The 23,696-nt window shown below is 28.6% G+C and overlaps 1 protein-coding gene and 1 long non-coding RNA gene across 7 annotated transcripts in view; one reads left to right on the forward strand and one right to left on the reverse strand.

Annotated features, from left to right (window-relative positions):
* Positions 1–1,967: 1,967 nt before the first annotated feature.
* Positions 1,968–23,696, forward strand: part of Sytbeta (Synaptotagmin beta) — a 30,643-nt gene continuing 8,914 nt past the window's right edge. For 2 of the 6 annotated variants that reach the window (XM_011642705.3, XM_011642706.3), the window contains exons 1-2: positions 1,968–2,382; positions 9,053–9,374. In XM_011642705.3, the coding sequence (XP_011641007.2) occupies positions 9,111–9,374 (264 nt within the window). In that variant the 5' untranslated portion in view covers positions 1,968–2,382; positions 9,053–9,110. Of the gene's footprint in view, positions 2,383–9,052; positions 9,375–13,257; positions 13,505–15,443; positions 15,857–23,696 lie in introns of those variants that run through there. The other 4 variants (XM_011642709.3, XM_011642707.3, XM_011642708.3 and 1 more) reach the window with 4 other exon arrangements.
* On the reverse strand, positions 10,444–13,109 carry LOC148936898 (uncharacterized). The gene is made up of 2 exons (XR_016138943.1): positions 12,988–13,109; positions 10,444–10,654 (listed from the first exon to the last, which is right to left on the reverse strand). It is a non-coding gene; the product is annotated as an uncharacterized LOC148936898 (long non-coding RNA).

Here is a 23,696-nt window from a genome sequence, read left to right on the forward strand (position 1 = left end):
AAATCTTTATACAAATTTTGGTTATAATATTGAAGATAAATAATGCAGAAAAAGTCAAAAATACTATATCAGCAGTGGAATAAATTAATGTTGTTCAATAAATGGATATTTTATGTTATGCACTATCCGTAAAATAGAAATGTATGTAATGTCTTTACCGACATCCGAAAAAATAGAAAATTCATAAATTTGATAAGAAATGTGTAAAATTGATCGCGTAATATAAAAGTGATTGTGAATTTATTGTAACAATATATTTCTAAATAAGTTGTAAAGCTTAAAACGTACGTCTATTTGTTTAAATTTCTTGCTCTAAAGAGTAATAGTACGTCATGAAATGTATTGATATACATTTGATATAATTTTTTTTACATATTTATTTCATGTATAATTATAAATATAATTATAAATATAATAATTAATAATTAATAATAATTAAAATATAAATTTAATATTTGTTATTATACATTTTATTCTGTTTAGTATATCTTATTTGTAAGCTCCTTTCTTGTTTTTAAATAATTTAAATTTAGATTATACTTATAGCTGTCTGCTAATGCTAGGGAATTAAAGTTCTTCTGCTGATATCTACAACGAGTCCTTTGTCTTCTGTATCATGTAGGTCATTCTTAGGTAACTTTACTCTTATTGCTAGATAAAGTCGAATATCAGAATTTATATGCAAATATGGGCGAATTCCTACATATACATACATATAGAGACTTTAATATTCCTTTTCATAATAGAATTCCATATTTTTATTATTTTTTTATGCATTACGTTTTCAAGTTTATGTTATTCCTTTTAAATTCTGTGCTACATCCTTGATCATTTAATAATCAATTTAATACATAATTACATGTTCCATATAAAAGATTTTTATATTACATATTTGATAAAAAATTTTGTTACATTAAAAAGAGCAAAAAAATAATACCGTTAAAATATTTTTGTTCTGTATTTTAATATTTTTATTCGAATAAAAAGCAGTTAACGAAATAGTAATAGCATTATTTTATGAATTTTTTGGAGTACATATAACGTTTCTCGCCCTTTCTTCTCTCTCTCTCTGTCTCTCTCTCTGTCTCTCTCTCTCTCTCTCTCTCTCTCTCTCTCTCTCCCCCTCTCTCCCTCTCTCTCTCCCCCCCCCCCCCCTCTCTCTCTCTCTCTCTCTCTCTCTCTCTCTCTCTCTCTTACATTATTTTATATCATTTTAAATAATTAATTTTATAATAATATATCTAAAGTGATATATAAAAGAATCTAGAAATATAAGTGCCTTAATATATATAACATTATTAACACATCACATGTAAATAAATGCTAGTATATGCGCATTATGAATATAGTATAATTATTATCATGTATGTTAAAAATAAATTGCACAATCTCACAATTTTTGCTCAGAGGACAATCCATGCACATTGACAAAAGACAAAGCGTACATGATTGTTGACTGTTACTGATAAAAAGCTTGACCGTCTGATAAGCCCTGTGATAAAAGTTGAATATCAGCGAGATATGTAGGCGGACTACCACCTGACATTTCTTTTCTCTCCGACATGTATCTTATATACTTCTTGCTTTTTTCTCTATTCTTGTTTCCTATTTTCTTTTTTATACCTCTCGTTTGTGATCGGTATTGTATGTACTCTTATCTTGCTTTCTTTTCAATTCATTCCTTCTCTTTTTCTTTTTTATGCTATCTCTCTCCTTCTTTCTTTTTTTCTTTCCTGTGTGTCACCTTTAACTTTCTATCTCAAGCTTGTCTTTATCTGATTCATCCTTTTATATCTATCTTATTTTCTTTCTCTTATTTTCTCTTTCCTTGTTTCTTTGCCTTTTCATCCTTTGCTTTTCAGTCTCTTCTCTCTCTCTCTCTCTCTCTCTCTCTCTCTCTCTCTCTCTCTCTCCCTCCCTCTCACACCCTATGTCTCCCCAATAGCAAAATCCGCTGGAGAGATTCAGTCGTTGACGCGCCGTGAAACCAGCAACAACCATGAAAGTTTATTATTACATTATTCTTAAAATTATATACATAAATATATAAATAAGTGACAAATATTCTTAATACATTCTTGATATGTTTCTTGATTACATTTTTAATGAAATAATTATTTTAATTGTATCGAATTAAAATAAGATTGCTGGAAACGTTAAGAATTGAAATCAATATTGAATAGTATTGAAACACAAAAGCTAAATAGTTAAAGTCTTTGATTGCGTTATCAATCGGGCAAATCAAATTATATATTTACTAAACAGTCGGACTATATCGTTCATTTCTACTGAAGATCAGTCTGACTATAACGGGATTTTTCATTTACTTTGACGAGAATCCATGATTTCTCTTATTGCTGAGTTCCACATTTTATCATAAAGGTAAGAAAATATAATTCTTTTGAAACTAATTTTTTTTCGTTTAACATTATTTTTAAATTAACAAGATGCTTATATCTCTCTATATTATTTAATATTAATATATATATTATTTAATATTAAATATTATTTAATATTAAATTGCATTTAAATTAAATTAAATTAAATTAAATTTTTTTTAAATTTAAATTAAATTACATGCTATATTATAATTTAAAGATAATATAATATAATTACAACTGTAATACTGCATAATACATATATTTTATCTTCTTTGTTAATACATTATTAAAATACATTTGATAATGTTAGCAGCAGAGAAATTATATTTAACAAATTAGCATTAATATAATATAACTTAATTAAATTAATTTAATATAACTTTTATAAATAACTTTATTTTTTTAATTATGTTTGATTCAAATAAATATGCGATAATTGTATAAACCAATAATGTGATCAAATTATGGATTGTTGATAATTTATTAAAAGATTAGCTTGAGATTTCGATTGAATTTGAGATTTTGATAACATAATAACATGTATTGCAAAAAATTTACAGATAGCATATCATTTCTCACTTATCAAATGATCAATAAAAACGATCGTTTGCAAGAATACGAAAACTATAACCATAATTAAAAGATTACAGAAAAAACATTTAGAATTGTCTTTTTCTGGAATTGTGATTTGTTTCATGTATTTGGATTATTAAATACAATAATTAAATAATATTTTTTCATTTTTTCATATTTATAAAACATTTTTCTATAAAATTAGACATATTGTGATCATGTTTAGCTCCGTAATTGTAATTAAGTTCATGTTGTAATTAATGTTTCCTTGCTCTAATTAATATTTACATACATCTTATAAAAATCACAGAGTTTACTTCTCTACTAAAAGTTTTATTATATATAATTTAAATTTAGCTTGTACGTTAATAAAATAATTAATTATCATTGTTTTTATAAAATTTCTTATTTAAAACAAAATACCACTTTTTATTCTTGATTTTCTTCTTTAGAGTTAATATAAAATAAAAAATTTTAATCAATACATTCAATGATACTACGACATTGTTACAAATTTTATATTCATCTTCTTTTTAAAACATATCTTTAAACATATATCTTTAACTTGTTTATATTTTTTACAAGAATGATGATACGCTAACATCATGAAAAAATTGCAATTGTTTTGCATAAAAATTTTAATCAAACAAAACAAAAGTATTGATTTGCGCATTTTCGTAAGAAAGTAGCAAACAGAGAACACCTGAATTTATTACAATGATTTATTACGAAGTGACTGTCAACCACAGCAACGAATCGTTTATTCTTCTCATCAGATAGAAAAATAAAAAGACAATTTTTCTTCTAGACGTATTGTATTTTAAATTTGTCTGCAAATTTCAGATGTATGATTTGTTATCAGATTCTATTATTTTGAAATAAATTATATAAAAGATGTAAAAATTTCAAGATATTTAAGAAAAATACGCATTATAAACAATTATAATTTGTTTAAAGTATTTGTTTAAGTGAAAATTATATCTTTCAGTATTTTATAATCATGTAGCTTAAACATATTAGATGCACGAGAAAATTGCATTACCTAATGTAAAAATATAAAGACGGAAAATCAACTAAATTAGAAAAAAGGTAAACATTCCTTTTTCGTCTCATCATCGCATCATCATGATGCAGCAATGACATACACGGGATTAACCGGGTGGAAAAATGAATGATTTGCAAGGCGGAAAGCTAACTATACACAATGATGTGAATTATGACTTTCCACGCAAGTAAGATAAATGGGTCTTTAAATTAGTGCACAATGCATAGATTTCTGCTGAAATTTACGCGCAAGATGTTACTTTAGGATTAATGTCTACTCGCAGCATAAATCGTGATATATTCGACAATACGTCGAATATAATCGGATTTGTTATTGTCCTTTATTTTGCTTTCCTAGAATGCTAGAATATCCAAGGATACGTCGAATGGATTGCGTCGAATGGATGCATTGTAGCATTGAGATATAATGTCATTGTATCAAATGTGTGCATACACCGCGTATGATGTGATGAAATCCTGTGTTAAGGGGATGCTGCGACGAAATTATGACTTCGTGACAATCTCGTGTTGTTGTGCTAATAACTTCTTAATAATCTTTTCACGGAAGAGAGAATAATACGAAGAGAAAATAATATTATGATAACTTCCACATTTCACACAATGTTTCTAGATTGAAATACTTCGCTTGTATAAATTGATTCGAACGCTAGACTGAAATAATTGATCTTCTACGGCGACCTTTTAACCAACCTAAGTCTCTCTCTGGGTGAGTTATTAATTATCGTGTTAATCCGCTTGAGAAACCATCGCGACCTTAATGACACAATTTCTACGAAAAGATGAGAATAATGTCCGACGGCAGATAATTATGCTAATAAGATTAATTATTTTATATTAATTATCGTTTGCAGATTTTCTCATAATTGTACATAACGAATAGCTTCATTTTTTATTTCATTAGTTAAGATCATTTCTCTTTGTCCAAAATAATGAAAATGAAACCTTGATAAAATAACATATAAAATATTTGAAATATTGCGTGAAATAAATATGAAAATCGATAAAAATCTCTTTTAAACAAATTAATATATAATATTATAAACAAATTAATATCAAAAATGTAAAATATGTAGAATTTCAACAAATTAATTGGTGTCTCTCTCTCTCTCTCCTGCACTTCTATTCTAGATCAATTATCTCATCAGATGCTTTTATGCATTTTTTATAATATCGTCCATTATTCCTTTTTTAGATATTATAGGCAGCAAATCGATTATTGGATCTAATAATTGTGCGATACTTCCTCATATTCTATCATTATTATGTCACTCGAATATGAAATATTAATTATTTGTGCCATTTCAAAGCAGAAGCCTTATTTTGTTTACATAAATTAACATCAATAAAATTCGTTTCCATTTTAATTATATTGTCAATCATTTTAATTATAAATCATTTTAATTATATTGTCAATCATCTCTCTTGTCGCATTTTCTCTTTTTAGAATTAAATTAAAAAAAGCAGAAAGAAATCATCATCTATTAAAAAACAGCAATACTTTATATTCTACTGGCATTTTTTTTTTATTAATTCAACTTTTTTTTATTTTGTTATTATATGTTTTATGACCTTTACTTTTATATCTTAAAATGAATTATTATTTGTTCTAATTGTAATTAAAATATTAATATTTATACTTTTGAAAATTCTTATTCTTGCTTTTAGAAAAAAGATAGATTTTTAAAATATTTAAGAGATTAAATCGTGTTATTTGCTGTTTTGTATATAAAAGAAATTTATATACTTTATTTTCGACTAATTGCTACTTCAACCATGTTTTAGTTAATAGCTATATAGTTTGCAGCAGCAATTTAAATTGCAAAGCAACTCTGCTCTAGAATTTAAAGTTCTCAAAGTCGAGATACGTGACTACGCCATTTTTACCCTTGTCTCGGATAATCCGAGATGGTCGTAATTTGCGTTTCAACGCTATCCGTCTCGATACGATGTTGCTGTTTACGCAGAAGTTCACTCATTATTATTCAAGAATCGTAGTTCGTAATGTGCTATTCGTATCTACATATCCCTTGCTAAGACGTTGCAAAATCGGAGTAAATCAAAGGAAGATATAAATATAGCATTAAATATTGTCTAAATTTCTCAAAAAGATTAAAATTAATAAAATTATTTGAAATTATTTCCCGATATTATTTCCCGTGAATGAAATAAACAATAAGATCATTTTTTCGTACATTTCAAATTCTTTCATTAACATAAGATATCTCTATAATCGGGTTAGAATAGCGCTTTTTTTTCTCCTTAGACGAGACCTTGTGATTCGCTGAACGTCTTATGTTTTTAATAAATTATATTGTAATTGTTGATTAGATTTTTATAATAACTACAACAAAAAGATTTTCTTTTTCTTGAAAAAATTCAAGACAGTATATTTGCTCAGAGAAGTGTTAAGAATTGCAATCGCATGTTAAAGTTTTATATATATTGACTTTATAAATACTTGACATAGTTCGGTAAAATATTCATAGATTCGTATATCTCGTTTGCGCGTTAATGTCAAGCCGAGATGAGCAAATCACAAATTCTAAAATAAGCTTCACGACTACGTTATTGATGGATTTTGCGAATTTCTAACAATGTAATATGCATTTGATTGGTACAGCTGATACAATTATGTTCATGCATTTTTATAGCTATAAATCTTACTAATATGTTGCGTGATGGAGCAATTTGCAGCCAAAATCCGAAATTACGTTTGTAAAGCACACATCGAAAATGTATAAGATTTAGTATCACACCAATATTTTTACCAATGAAATATTCACATCACGATCTAAAGTTGAATATTTACAGTCTTCGAGTCAACCATGATTCGAACGGTCAACCAACGTGTTTGTTTAAAATACAAATAACCCATTCAGAGTACACATCACATCACGTAATTCCCCTTAGGACCACCTCTCCCGAAGGAATCTATTCTCGAATCTCAAAAATAAAAAAAAAAACAAAAAATTGTATTTTCAATTTTTATGGAATTTTTATGGATTTTTATGTCTGTCGCGTGCGTTTGATATCTATAAAACAAATTAAATGGCATATTATTTTTGCAAAATAAAACAGTGATAACAGATTTGGATCAATCTTATGACCGTCTTAGAACTTTCTTGAAAAACGACTTTAAAAGAAATATTAAATTTGTTATGTTACTTTTATTTTACGTAAAGTCATATTTTACGTAAAGATAATGACATAACTTTAAAACTGTATTTAAATAATGGGTATTTTATTGATATCGTGTATTAGCTTAATATTTCATTATGTATAAATTAATTAAATTTTTTAAATATATACGTAAAAGAGAAATGTGTGTGTATTTCTAGATTATATTTAAATTAAATTAAATAGTAATTAAATCTGAAAATAAAATCTTTATCATAATAGTTTTGATTTTTAATATTCAACTTATATATTAATAATATTATATATTTATATATTATAAATATTTATATAAAAATTTTTATTTAATTATATCTATAAAAATTTCCTTTATTATATTTCTTATTATATTTCCTTTATTTTAAATGTTTTAAACGATTTTCTACGTTTTATAAAAATAGAATAAAGTTGACAATTTCCTATAGTTATGAAATATATATCCTATAGTTACACGAAACTTTTGTAAACAAGGGGATTGCATGCGGGTAGATATAACAAAGTTATGATGCAGAGGATGTAATTTATTACCTACGCGTTAATTGCACAAGATACTTTTATGCATGGTATGTTTAATAAATAAAAAAATACATCATAATTGCAACGTAGCTGTTTTGATTAAATGTTACATTACAATCATGATTCCAGGTTATTTTGACAAGATTAGTACAATTCAGTATATAATTTTCTTGTTTCTGCAGTTTCTGCGTTTTCGATTTAAAATTAATCCAAAGCAACTTCAATCAAGTTATCAATTTTACTCATAGCTCATGATACCGTAATGCCGTTATCGATAAATTCTAATTAAAACCATAGTGTAATTAACTACTGCGGATTAGTGATTGCCTAGTTAGATTTGCTTTAATAAATATTATTTGTTTCTTTCTAATCTTTTTAATCTTTATTTATCAATGTATTTTATGATTATATGTGTAACTTAAGGAGATGCTGGACTGATGAGCGAACTCCAACGAAAACGTTCACCCAAATGCACACCTAAACGTACATAGATACATTTATGTATATATACATCATACACTCATACATACAGGCACGCATACATATCCATGAAATTGTCAGGCAAAGTATTCTCTTATATACAGCTTCGCATTTTTAAAAGCATAGTATTGTTCTTTGTTGTAATTCCGTCCCGGATGAGTACGTGTTGTATGTGTTTATATATTCAAAGTCTAAACTTTTATGCAAAATATTGTCACAAATTAATCTCAAAAGTCGATAACAAAACTGTAATTTTCTAACTTTTTTTTCCTCTTTCATATGAAATATACAGACCCGGATGCGTTATTGTCTATACTTCAATTCTGGAAAAGGATTTTTAATTCTGTATAATCAATGAAAAGATTACTTTGTCTGAAAATAATTGACTCAGTCGGTATCTCCAGCATCGCCTTAATAAGTTAAATTTAATTATTTAACACGAGTTTGTATTAGGAGCCACATATTGTGATGACATAATAAATAACGGGTGATTGCATTTTTTTCTATTAAAAATTTAATTTCTAGTTTACCGAAAATGAATTTAATAAAATATGCTCAATTGTCTATATATTATTAAATTATATTTGTATAATTGTGTTACAAGATTAAAATAAGATAAAAATTGTAAAGAAATGAAAAAAACCTTCATATTACATAATTATACACATTCAATTTTCTTTAAACTATAAACAGAACAATAAATATCGAATAAAACAGAAACAGACACCTGAAGAATATCAAATTTAAAAGTCTCTTGAAAGATGTCTGCATTAAAATATATTTGGAAATAATTCACATAATTTGTAATTTAATGTTTTTAATGACTTAATAGTATGTAAATATTTTTATTGTTTTATGTACAGATTAAGCAACGAAAGTTGTATCTAATATCGACTACGAGTACGAGACGAAAAAAAAACGATGGTTTCGTCCGCAATATTTGGGGCGGCTGCCGGTACAGGATTAGCCTTGGTGGTAGCCATGACAATCGTAGTTTATCGTTACTACGCCGTGAAGCGAAAGGGAAAATGGAATTGGAGCAACCTGGATCGTTGGCCAGATCCACCAATCAGGAGCAACAATGATGATCAGCCTCATCATCACTACTGCCATGTAACGCCGACGTCACTTGTGCTCGACTGCTGGAAAAAGCCTCAAAAGAGTTATTACGCTGTACAGACTGGGGTTAGTAATTAGTTGTTAGTTTGCTTTTAATTAATTATTTAGTAATTGATGATAATACTCAATTATTAAGTCTTTCTTCTTTACATTGATGAGAAACGCTAAACATCGTAAAATTCGTTTCCTTTATTATATTATTATTTTTTGTATTCTGTTGTAATAACCAAAGAAAGTGAAAATTTTTTCAAGTTTGACAGAAATAATGAAAAATCATTAAATGTTTATCAGAGACATTACACTTTAAATATCAAGATTATAATCATTAGTATTTAATCACATAAATTATGTGTTTCTTTCCTTCTAGTCTTTTAGATTAATAATTTCTTAATGTTAATTTTTAAAATTTTCTATATTTTTTTCTCCGTTTTTGTTTTTGTTTTTTTTTTATATAATATCATTTAATATTGTAATATGTTTGTACTCATTTTTTAATTTATCTATAATCTTATTACGTTATTTTACCATTATTTATTATCTATTACCCGTTATCTATTATTATTTATCATTTACAGAAAAAAATCATTAATTATTTGTTTATCAAGTAAAATACAGCATAGAATAATTTTTTATAAAATAAATATTAACTATAAACTAAAAATATTTTTTATCGATCTGTTTACAATTTTAAGAACACATTTTAATTCGTATATCAGCTGTATTAGTAAAAATTTAATTATTATTTGTATATGCTAATCTTGACTTATTACAAGCATTCCATATATCGGTAAATTATCTAACAAAATGTGTCGGTAAAGTTAATAGCTAACGGTCGGTTAGTTTCTGCCAAAGGTCGATAAGACTACTTGCAAAGGCTAACTTTGATGATTGATTCATAATCACAAGAGGTTAACATTTATAATTATTGCCTTGTGTCGACAAAACATATCTACATTGGTAAAAAATAATTTCTTATAAAAATGCGCAATATTAATTTTTAAATAAAATTAAACTCTTATTAATGCACAATTGTATTTATATTATAATTTTGCTAAATTTAATATATAGAAATAAATAAATTGTTTATTTAAATTGTTTATTTAAATTGTTTATTTAAATATATTAACTAAATAGATTTTAGTTACTGTATATTTATTTAAAAAAAAATTTAATACATTTTTGATACATGGAATTTCACTTTAAAGTAATGTTGCTAAGTATATGTCGAGAAGAGATAATTTTCTATACAATGGAAACAGAGAGGTACGACGTAACTAAATCGATGTAATGCCAAAGTTTAACCTGATGTGACCTATTTTTTTGCTCCGCTTTTAGCGAAATTCAACCTGCAGATAAACAAACAAAGTTGTTACAATTAGAAAGAGCAAACAAATGCAATTATGTGTTAAATATATTTATGTAAAGATTAATCAGGTAAAATATAATTTCTTATTATTATAGATTATTATAGATTATACATAGATAATGTTGTAAACAAAATGAGAGTGAGATTAATAAGTTTATTATTTTGTGTATTATCGTGTCTCTACGCACACATGATTACGAAAAGTTTTTTATTCCGGACAAGACATTGAATCTAGAATTTCGATCGATACAGCGCCGTAACCGCGACGGATATCATTTCAGAGAGATATGGCGCACATAGTGCATCGCGACCAACAGATGGATTCTGTTAACATAAAGAGATATTTATATTTGTTTGTGTAATATTAATTTATGCTTTTAATCTCATTTTAGCTATTAATATATAATTCTTAATTCATTCATTGACAATACAAATACCCAAAAGAAAACGCAATTAAAAGTATCGATAGGCAATTAAAAGCATCGAAATTAGTTAAATTCTATTCCTTTGATAGATTATGTTGTAAATTTATCTATTAACTTTTATTATATAATAAAATTGATTATAGGAAATAATAATAAATATTGACATAATATGTGAAAAGTAAACTTTAATTTTACTTTTAATTTTTAACTTTTTAATTTTTAACTTTAATTTTTTTTTATATTTAATTCCTTCTCTCTCTCTCTCTCTCTCTCTCTCTCTCTTTCTCAAGCAATTGAATACATAAGAATACATTTAACTTCCAAATTTTCAACACTTCGGAAACATTAAGTTTTAAGAGAGTTGAGAAAAATATATCTAGATTAATTTTGTTGAATTTTTTAAAAAATTGATAAGATTATCATTTTGAATTCTTAAAATTTCAATTTATTTTTGCACAAAACAAGCAGAAAATGTTTTATTGTAACTTTTCGTTCAAATCAATTTGCAAAATTGTAAACTCCTATTTTATGCAAAGTGTATTAAAGGTATACTGTAATTAGGTTAATGTACCGTATCCGACATTATATTGAAGACGCGAGATTCATCTGAGACTTAGATATTCTTAAATTTAAATATTGCCGTCATTAAAGCAATCTCATTTTGTTAGAAAGCACTTCAAACAAATTGTTATATTGTGCATGTTTTAACGCTATCCTTTTATTAATAAATGAATTTTTGTAAAAGAAAGAGATCTGAAGCGCTCTAAATGAATATCATTATTTCGTTTATGCAATATTATTTAAATCAACAAGTAATATAAATTTATCATTCAAATGTCGCTGCATTTGTGAGAAAAATAGTCCAAGAAAAACAACTCGTCTACAATCGATACGTAGTTTGCGTGCTTGCTTATATCCATTGCCATGATCGTGAAGAGTCGACGAAGAAAGAAAATATATCGACCGACAAAGAGAGGGAGAGAGACAGAGAGAAAGCATAGATTTAAAATTTTATTTGGTACCTATAATGTAGATCGGCCTCGTATAATGGAAAATCTCTATTGCTATGAAAGTAGAACACTTTTACAGTTCAAGTATGGAAATAATCTATATAATATCTATAAAAATTATGCAAATTTTCCGAATCCCATTTTTTATAGAAATCAAATTAAGAGAGATGTCGCTTATTTTAAGTTTTTATATACTAGTTAAATGGATTCAATGTACTCTTGTCTGGTTAATGTCTAGACGTAAACAGTAACAGAATTATTATTTGAGAAACCTCTTAGCAAATTGTATGAACTATAAGAGCTCTTTGCTAAGCTGTAAATAAACCTTGAACTAAAATTCAATAGAGTTTACTTAAGCAAGAATCTAATTTAATAATAAAAATAATTTGTCGTTGAAAAGTAAAAAAGATTGGATTATTAAATAAATATTGAATTTGGCAAAGTGATGAGAGTTTGAGAGTTCTACTCTTGTATTAATTTCTTCTATTTCTGTTAAATGTTTGCCATTAAATGTTTACTATTGAGCATTTGTTATTTGTTGCATGCCGATCGATCTTCTTTACGAAAATTCCTTGTCAGAAAAATAACATATTGCGAAAAATAACATATTGTCAATTTTTTTCGTTGCTATTTCTCATTTATATTTGTCGATGGTCACGCATAAAATCAAGTTTTTTTTCGAATTATGTACAATTTTATCATTCATTTTATCTTTAGTTTATTAACAAATAATAATTAATATACTTATTTGACACTGTCAATTCTTTAATTTGTATTGATGTACATCGCGATGAGTACGGTTGAAGCGAAACTAGTACTAATTCTCTTTCCCAAAATCGTTGTCGTTCCTGAAGTGTAACCTGTTGCGGCGCACGCACCCTTTCCTATCTCACTTTCGTACTCGATATCCATCTTCTCTTCCGCCTTCCACCGCCCCCTAGTTAAGGATCCCATCCCTCTCGCTCCCTTTCTCTCTCTCTCTCTCTCTCTCTCTCTCTCTCTCTCTCTCTCTCTCTCTCTCGCTTCCTCTGCACCCCTTGGTGGCGAAACCATCCGCGCACCACCACCCCAGGCACCAGCTACGCTCAGCGGCGAATCGTCGTTTTCTGGTGGTACACGACGAGCCCTGGTACTGGTCGGGTGCGTATAAAGTCAGTCAGGCTGGCCCAGTATCGCGGCACGGTGATACTCGGTGACACATATCCGCGCCAGGTCGACCGTGATCGTAGACGTATATTTTACGTACGACCGTATCGAAAACGGGATCAAAAGTCGACAAAAAGTATTTTTTTTCGTACGCGAGAGTGCTGGGATGAAATTAATCTTGTGACTGGGTGGTAAACGTACCGATCGCGACGTACGTAGAACAGCTACTATACCGAGATCTTAACGAGGGTAAAAAGCACAATTAATCATTACTGTGCGTCGTGAAACTGAGGCTGCTCGCTTGCCGTTACTGCTCGGACAGACCGACGACGAATCGGGTCAGCGTCGCCAGTCCAAGTAGTTGTAATCCGCGACGGTTCAGACATTCATCTTCTCCTTGATGGAGACAGTTAGAATAGAGGCGGCTGTGACGTAAAATTAATTGGATCGGGGCTACGGGTAGAGTAATGAGCCGCGGTCGCGCATAACCGCTGAACCGTAATGAAATCAGATGTTCCTCTATTCAGCTTTACGCGATTATATATACAATTAACAAAGAGAGTGATTGTGAAGAGCAAAACGAAATTGAGTTAAATTTAGAGAAAGTAGGGCAAAACAGACAGCTGCAAGGAAAAAAATTAGAATCCTCACTATGGTCTTAAACTTAAGAAAATAACAATGACATAATTTTGACGAACCTAAATAGAGACGTCAATCGGAATAAATAAATATCGATTTTAGCTAACGGACGAGTATTGCCTATTTCTTCTGCGCAATGTTTATTAAAGAAACAATCGAGAATACTTTTCTTTTGATTGAACGCTTTATATGATTGACAATTAAATCCAACGATCGTCCTGACGTTTTACAAAATTAAGATGGCACAAAAAAATTGTGCCATAAACGAAATTTAACATACTTTCTTGAACTCGAACTCCACTGGTATATATGTTAAAATTTATATTCAATTTTTTAAACGCACGTTTTAAACGCACGTTTAATAAATATTGTGCTACAGAATTATCATGTTATTAATTATATCCATTATTTCAGAAATTTTAATTTTTATTCAATATCAAAGCAGTAAATTATTTCTTGTACTGTAATTTTATACAGTTTTAATAGCATATATATACATTAATATATATATTAATTATTCGCATTTTAGAATTCATCAATTAAATAAAACATTATAGATAATGAAATCTTTCTTCCACGCAAGTTTAATATATTTCTTAAAAGCGTACATCTCTATTTTTAATACAACAAATTCCTCATTTTTTCATTTATCTAATTATCTTTTTCAATCGAAAAACATCCTAACTATCGCATAAACGCACCTCGATTGATAACAAATATGCCATCGAGATTATATTCGAATCGGTCGAAGTAGAATGACGAGGTAATTAATCGGCCGCAAACGTACGGCGATATCGTAACGCGGCTGATTGATTTAACGAAAGTGAATTATGCCCTAGGCTAATGCATCTTTACGTCAAACGATATGTAATTAACATCACGATCTTTATTGACAATCATATCCATGAACAATAACAACAAACTATGCGATATTGAAAATCTTGCCCATCAAAACGAGATTATTTAAGTGTTAATGAACTCAATCATCAAACTTTAATATTGGATTAGATATTTAATTATTTTTCATCTTCAACGGTTATTCTTCACTTTTTACTTAATCAATTTAATCTACTTGAAATATTTTCGCTCAATATAATATGCTTGTAATATTTATTTTATTATAATAAAAGCTTCTCACTAATAGCTTTTATACTATTAATTAACGTAATTAAAATTATGAAAATTTATTCTTATTAATGGACATGTAAGCAGAGGTTGATTTTTATTGTTGATTTTTATTTTTATCACGGAGTATGATAAAATTAGCGTGAGATTTTTTAATTATTCCACATTGAGACAAGTTCGGAACTGTTTTTCAATAACTCGACTGCGTCACTTTTCAAATACCCAATACGCGAATGTAAACATTTACGTTTATTTAGAGAGAGTTACGCAAGAATTTTTTCGAAATTGATTGTCAAAGTGATAGATTTGTGACGCCGGATGTCTAAGTGTTTAGCGAGTGACGGCAAAAGTTTCACGACTACAGATATAAAAGCGGCAAAGTGCATTATGCTAGATCTGAAACATCTTTTTGCTAATTATCTAGAATTAGTTTTCTTAGTTTTCTTAGTGTTAAAAGTTACGCGCGTCGTCGAGGGAACAATAGCAGCCGTAGAAATCGTAAATCGAGATTCCAGTCAGCGAACTGGTCTCGCTTTCGACTTTCGAACTCGGGCAGTTGTTTTGCACGCGTTCGTCAAAGTGCCGGACAAATTGTCAGAGGTTCTGGGCGATGTCCTGGAGTTATGCGGCGGAGGCGGAAGTGGAGGTAGCGGTGCTACAACCGGAGACAAGAATATGTCGAGCAACACGTCGAGCGGAAACGCGGCTACTAAGATGGGTGCAGTGACAGGGGTAGCGATAATCAAGGGTAGATGGGCCCAGAGGGGCACAAGATCGCCTCTCTCTTCCATCGCTAATACCGATAGCGCCGACAGTACAACTTCAACCAGTTCGGAGGTACACTTGTATGTTTTAGAGTTGTATAAAATATTTTAAAATATATTTCGACCCAAAATATCTTTTAATTTAACTTTTAATTTTAACTGAATTAAAGGAAACCAAAAAAATTTTACGAAGGATATAAAGATGTTCGGATATAAGTCAATAATAAACATGTTATATACATGTCATAAAAGTGTATTTTGCATATAAAATAAAAAATATGAAAAAAAAATATTCAAATGTCTTGGAAAATTTGATTGAAACTATTCTAAAATACTTGAATATTCTTTTTATCTTTTTTATTTTTTATATACGAAATATATTTTTATGATATATAATAATTATTAATTAATCATTAATTAGTTTATCATTAATTAATATTCGAATAAACTTTTGTAAAACTTTTTACAAAGTTTTCTTTAATTTGGTTAAAATTAAATTAAAAGGTATTTTTCTAATTTCAAACAAAGAAAAAGATTTCAAAAGATTTTTGAAAGACGCTTAAAAAAAAGTTTAGCTCTATATATATATATATATATATATATATATATATATATATATATTAGCGATATACCTACATACTTCAGACATTTGTCTTTCCCAGATAGAAATTCCAAGGAAAAATATCTCTTCGGATTATTCGTGAAAACTTTAGACGCACGCGATAGTGCTACGTACTTTCAACACCTCGGAAATCTGGATGCACTTGTTGCGCCCGTTCTAGCGTGGGCTTCTCTCTTTGTTATGCGTGTTAACTCCGCTTAACTCCGCTTAACTCGCTGTGCCTTTGCGTGTCGCGACAATTTTACGTCGCATGTGCAACTAATTTCAAATAAAATAGATTTAATTATAATAGCCCTTTGTTTCCCAAGCAATGCCACCTTTTGGCACGAAATAATTTTTTATCACTCACCTGCGAGAACACATGACTTTGGCGAGATTTAAAGAATGTTCGAAGTTAAAAAAAAGATAGATAATTAAAAGAAAATTTTCGGAAAGGTAGTTAGTTACATAAGTTTATCGATGCTATCATCGATATAACCGAATCATTACAAGTGAGTTGAGTTTTGAATCTCGCCTTTGACAGAAAGAGTTGACTGTTTCTTATCCATCGACTGTTTGGCGTCGTTCTAGAAACATACTTGTTAATAGAGTATAGGATTTCAATTGATGATCGATTACGCCATCCGTAATAAGTAATTGAATGAAAATAAAGTTTATTGTATAGATGTAATACTAATCGTTATCTATTGTTATTCGACAAGTAATTCGAAAAATAAGAACTAAACATACTTTTTACGATTTCTTAAGAATAAATAAAAACATAAAAATTCATTAGACACATATGTAAATATATTTAAATTAGATTTAGCATATTAATATTCATATAATAAATTACAAAATTACTAATAATAATTCAGTATTAAATTTATATAAAGTGCAATTGTAAATATATAATAGAATAATTATAATATAACTTTAACATGTTTGTAATATAACACAATGGACTTAATTAGAAATATATAATTAATTATTTAAAAAATGTAGAGTTGAAATTCGAATTTATTGCTGTTTCTTGCTGTAGCAAGCAATAAAGATGTATCTTTATTATCTTTTTTTTTTGTTTATTAATTATTCTCATCTCGCGTGATGAACTCTTACAAAGTACATATAGCTCTCACATTCTTAATTAAAATTCAACAATTTTCCAGCTGATTTTGCTGATTTAGAACGACATATGCCATGTCCTGGATCAATGCTTTTCACTTGACAAGAAACGAAGAGTGGTTAATTGGCATTGGAACAGCTGTGACAGATACACGATCGTCCATGATCGAGAAACCGTCACAAGCTGACATGCATCCAATTTCTAAAACTCTTGACAAATCATGCAAACTTGCGATATCGCATGTCGCAAATCTGAGATATCTAAATCCGTATTAAGCTTAAACTGTAATTTCTTTGAAAATCTTGTACAATATAGAGAGAAATCACACTTGTAATATAACAATATTAAAAATTAATCCATCAATCATCATTATTTTCTTTAAAATAATATATTTTTTCTCAATGTTTATAAATATTCTTATCTTTCTAAAATATTTTCTTCTATTTGAATTTTATTATAGTTTAAATTTTTCTATTGTGATAATATATTTTGTTGCAGTTAAATTTTATCGACATGCATAATGTTGAAAAATTAAGAAACTATATAATTATATTATAAGAATATCTAAGAATATTATTTTTCCCATAAACTTTCACGAACTTTATCTTGGTTGTTTCACGTAAAAGATTACATTTTTTTGCAAACAAATTGTAATTTCATCTTTGTTATCAAGTTTCGAATAACTTCATCTCGCAGTATCGCACATTCCAAGAAATTACGATGATCGAGCATAAACTTGATACGGAATGAAGAAGTTATTTATTTATATTTGCGAATCGCAATCAAGCGTCTGTATCATGTAGAAATGATGCTTGTAACTTAAACACAGAAGATATTGTTCATTTGCTACATTAACGATATTTAAAAAAGCAAAGCTATTCGAAAAAAATTTAATATTTAATATTTTCAATCATTAAGATTTTGCAATATTATATTTGATTTGTAATTTTGGTGTAATAATTAAGCCTAGAAATAAAAATATCATTAGTTCTTCATTTAATTGAATCCTTACGTACTATAAAAATGAATTCTTAAATCTTTTTTGATTTATGACACTTTTAATATAAAATTAGAAATTTTAAAAAACAAATTTTAAAAAACTTAATCATGTCATTGTATCAATAATAGAAATTCTAAAGAATTATTTTTTGTAAATAATTTGAAAATAACAATCTTTTAGTTATGTTATTATTGTAGCATATGAGTGAGAGAAATATTCTTCGACTCAATTAATTGTGTAAATCACATATTATAGCATCTCAGATATGAGAGACATGTAGCATTTTCAACAAATATATAAAGCAGGTATGAGATCTTCTCAGGTATGAGATCTTCTCAGATATAAGATACATGTAGCATTTTCAACAAATATAAAGCAGCGCATGTGTGCATACATCATTTATCACTGCGACATTAAATTCTGTACAGACATAATACTATTTATCTCAAAGTACTTTTCCTCTAGATTTTTAATTATGAAAAGTTTTATATATTCAATACAGATTTGTATGCTTTTACTTATTTTGAATGCGCATACAAATAATTTCTTTTTTTATAAAATAACAATTGTTTTACATGAAATATTTATTATCAATTCAAATAAAAAAAAATGCAAAATATGATAAATTAAATATTTCCATAGGCTCTCTTTATCCGGTAGTATCTTATATGTGAGATATTAAAGAAAAATTCTATAAAAAAATTTAATGAAACACTGAGCAGTCAGGAGCATAAAAGCGGAAAAGATATATATGTAAAACGTATATATTTCGTCGGTGATAGAAATAAAATCAAATACATGGATAATGAAAATAAAATTAAAAGTATAAAAACACAAGTATATAATTCGTCGGTGATAAAACTAAAATTAAATATATGAATAATGAAAATAAAAATTAAAAATAAAAAGTAAAAAACACAAACGTCATTTCGATCTTATATCGATATTAGAAGATTTAATGATATTTTGTACTTTAAAATACGCACAAAAGCGCAGATATACATATGTATGTATGCATCTGAAGGGTATCACTTCTATATCAATTTGTTTTCTGCAATTGTGTGTGTGTGTGTGTGTGTGTGTGTGTGTGTGTGTGTGTGTGTGTGTGTGTGTGTGTGTGTGTGTGTGTGTGTGTGTGTGTGTGTGTGTGTGTGTGTGTGTGTGTGTGTGTGTGTGTGTGTGTGACTTTTCGATTTTATTTTTCATAATTAGGACAAATGGGTATTATTTTTTAAATAGTATTGTAGTTCAATAAACATAACGCTTGGCAATTTCAGCAAAAAGACCGTAAAAATGCAGAAACGATCTTTTGATCACAATACTTTTAGATTATGATAGTATGATACGAATAAAATGCACAAAATAGTTGCGATGTCAATTTGGTCATCAAAACTTGATAAAATTTTATTCTTGTTAAAAAACAGTTTTACTTTTATACACAAAGAAAAATTATAAAATTTTAAATGGAATACCTTGCAAACAAATCTATTAATTTTATTAATTAATAAAAAATATGTGTTACAGAGACATATGTTCTTTTCACTTGCATTACATTTTTCACTATTTAACAATAAATAATTTTAATTATTGAGAATAAATGAATTTTGGATTTTTTAATATATAAATTATAGATTTTAAAAAAATTTAATTTTTCCATATTTCTTGTATCGCTTGTCACTTTGCCTTTTTCCATTTTAATAAGCGTTTCAATTCATGACTACTAAATTCTGACTACTAAATTCTGAATACTAAATTCTGTCACCTGTATTTGTTATGCATGGTCGATGACGACGACATTTTTCAAGTGAACATATTTTACCTGCCGTACTTTACTTCGTGCGAGCTCGCCGTTTGCCCTCAAATATTCCGTTCGTGGCTACACGGGGCGTCATTCTGAACATGAAATGTTTTATCTACTACAAGGAACTTCGTTCCAGTCTGCTACATAGCGGTCACCGCTGTGTCGGACAAAATTTGCATGATAAAGCGAATTAATTTTTTTGCCGCGGGGTGAAATTAAAGTGGACGCTATGTCGTAATAAAAGAAGTTTCGCAGGGCGAAAAAAAAAAGAAGAAATATTTGTATCGTGCATATATGAAATTTTAATATCGTTACCTTGCAGTTTCGCTCTTTTCTACGCGTGCACGTTATCAAGCTCTGATTTGCACAAAAATATCTATTGTTATTACGAAAATTTCAATTAAATCATTTGCATTTATGTTTTTGAATTCTAATTATTCTCTGGCATTTAATTGGGACTTTTATACGAGATAATAAACATTCTTATTTTATTGTTACTCAAATGTCAACGTCATTATTGTAAAACGTCATCAATTTCATTAACTACGAAGAGCGAACGTGCATTTAAACTAAATGTCGGAGTACTTTATATCATATGATATGAACAAAGTAATTAATCGTATTCGAACCGTATTTTACCGTAGGCTATATAAATATAACAAATAATGACAAAAATTAGAGTCAGTTTAAAAAAAAAAGAAGAAAAATTAACATAATTTTGAATTAGGATAAAGGCGTTAATCTTAATGCATTTCGCGTAACTTATTATCATAAAGATCTTAGAAGTACATATTCAGACACGTGTTTAATTTGTCAGGCGTCAAATAACATTCGAATGTAATGGTACTGTTTGGCAAACTTGTACAAGAGGTCCCGTTAGTTAATGTGCTTCCACGTTGGATACATTTAGGCTGTTATGTAAAGTCATGTGCAATTACATAAATCGCGGTCGATGAGATGATATCGTGGTTAAGAAAACGATAGCGATTTTGATGTTTTGGCTCGGTGGGCGGAACCATGGATTCCGTATGCGCTGTATTCCAAGTATCGACCCGTCAAAGGCAGCTTCCAGCGACCTCACCCCATAGCTGCCATCTACCCTCTCGTCACGATGTTGAAACACGAAGTTGGTATCTTCGAGTCTCTCTCTCTCTCTCTCTCTCTCTGTCTCTCTCTCTCTCTCTCTCTCTCTTTCTCTCTCTTCCTCTCTCTAGCTTCATAATTCAAAGGTTCGCCCTTATCAAGGGCTTACCTTGGAGGATGCTTCGAAACTTCAAAGGAACCATTCGATTATCTTCGCCATCTGAAGAGCGACCCTTAAAAGACCATATCGAATAAAAATCGCATTTTTTTAAGAAGACTACGAATCTATTTATATGATTGTTATATCGTCTTAATAATCGTGTCTTTTCTTATTGTTATTGTTATTTTAATATTACAAACATTTATTTCTACATGATATAAAATAAAATCAGGCATGAATAGATTGATATAAATTCTACAAAATGATATGAAGTGAAACTAAATGAGTTCTTGTTTAATGCTACAAAAAATATTCATTAATAATACACATATATATAATAAAAAAATAATATAATTAATTATTAAATATACATATATATATAAAAAACATATATATATATATAAAATATATATATAAAAACTAATAAATTTTTATTCTGATAGTTTATATTTATATTATAATATTTTGATTTTAGATTTTCTCACAAATCAAATTAAACTTAATGGACATATTTATAACTTTTTCACTAACTTATTGTATGTTTCTTTTAACATTTTTAGTAAAACTTATTGAAAAATATCTCAGACTATAGAAAATTATAGTTTTAAGAATTTCTTGAAATAATAAATATTATTAGGATATTATTCACATATTTGACAGCGACCGTGGCGTAAACGACACATTAGTCTAGTACGCTTAAAGATCCCGGATTCGAGTCCCGGTAAGATCAAAATATTTTCATACGTTCGTGTCTCCTCTTGACGGCAAATCACGAGAGTATTTTTGCCCACAAAACCTCCTCAAAAATTCGCCGTTTAGAACCAGCTCTTAAAAAATGGGTTCCTGTGTACGTCACCTACATGCGCACCATAGGCGCATGAAGGTGAAGTAGTAGAACAGGCCCTAAAAGCTTTGCTGTTGATGGTACAAGTGTCGACAATGATGCAGCATCATAAATTTCTTCATGGAGAGTCTAATATTGCAGCTCGACGTACTTAGCAAAGAGGACGATGGCTCAAGGTCTAGAATTTTTTTAAGAGCGTGGCACAGTGAATAGCGCACTAGTTTACTGTGGTAGAGATTCCAGGTTCAAATCTCGACAGAACCAAAATATTTTCATACGCTCGTGTCTCCTCTCGACGATCTGGCAAAGCACGAGAGCGTTTTCTGCCCAGAGTACTTTCCAAAAAGTGTGCCGTTTGGAACCGGCGTTAAATTGTAGGTCCCATATTCTTGTGCATCATCTGTATGCGCACTATAGGAATATGAAGAGAGAGGAAAAAACAAGCTTTTATGTCTATATATAAAAAAAGAGGAAATATCTTCTTTCTCTATATAAAAGAAGAGGAAGAAGATATATTTATGATGAAGTTAAAAACAGCATTTTTAAAATTGATTGATTCAATCACATTTGTTATTGTGAGAAAACTTAGCTTTTCGACGTGAGGAAAACAATTGCTGTGAGAAACGAACGGATATTAATACGCTCAATTCTTGAAACAAGCGATCTTTAATTAAAGCGTTAACTCCGCTGACAAATGGAGTAACATGATGCGACGAATCATGTGTTCACGAAGTTGTAATTAAATCGTTAAAATGCATGCTGCTTTTGCTTTCACAGAATAAAGTTACATATGTAACACCCAACGCGCGCGCACAGGCAGACGATGTCAATATAAAAAAATATCAACATAATTCTCTCAACATAATAGCAGCCAGAAACAGTAAAAATAAAGAATACAGAAAGGAATAATTAATGTCGTAATAAAAGAGAACATATTGATGCGAGGTATATACGAGGTATATTGATATATAAAACCGTTGGTGAAGTATAATTTGATTTAATATGTGCAATTTGTATAATATATTACAATGTTTTGAAGATTATCACCATGCACGATATAAATTCGCTCTATATCTCTCATTGTTTATTATTACATAAAGAAGAACTGAGAACACGAATGTAAATTGCAACCACTTAAAAGAGAATAATTAAATGATAGTATTTTCTTCTCTATTAAGTCAATGAGATGTTTTTGTGAGATGATTTTCTGCGATTACATTCTATAATATTAAATATTAAATGTTTGACAAGTGCACAATCAGACGATAATTTTATAAAATAAAAATATCTTGAGATTT

Source organism: Pogonomyrmex barbatus, unplaced genomic scaffold (genome assembly GCF_055798465.1).
Source record: "Pogonomyrmex barbatus isolate J1 unplaced genomic scaffold, ASM5579846v1 scaffold19, whole genome shotgun sequence".
NCBI classification, from domain to species: domain Eukaryota; kingdom Metazoa; phylum Arthropoda; class Insecta; order Hymenoptera; family Formicidae; genus Pogonomyrmex; species Pogonomyrmex barbatus.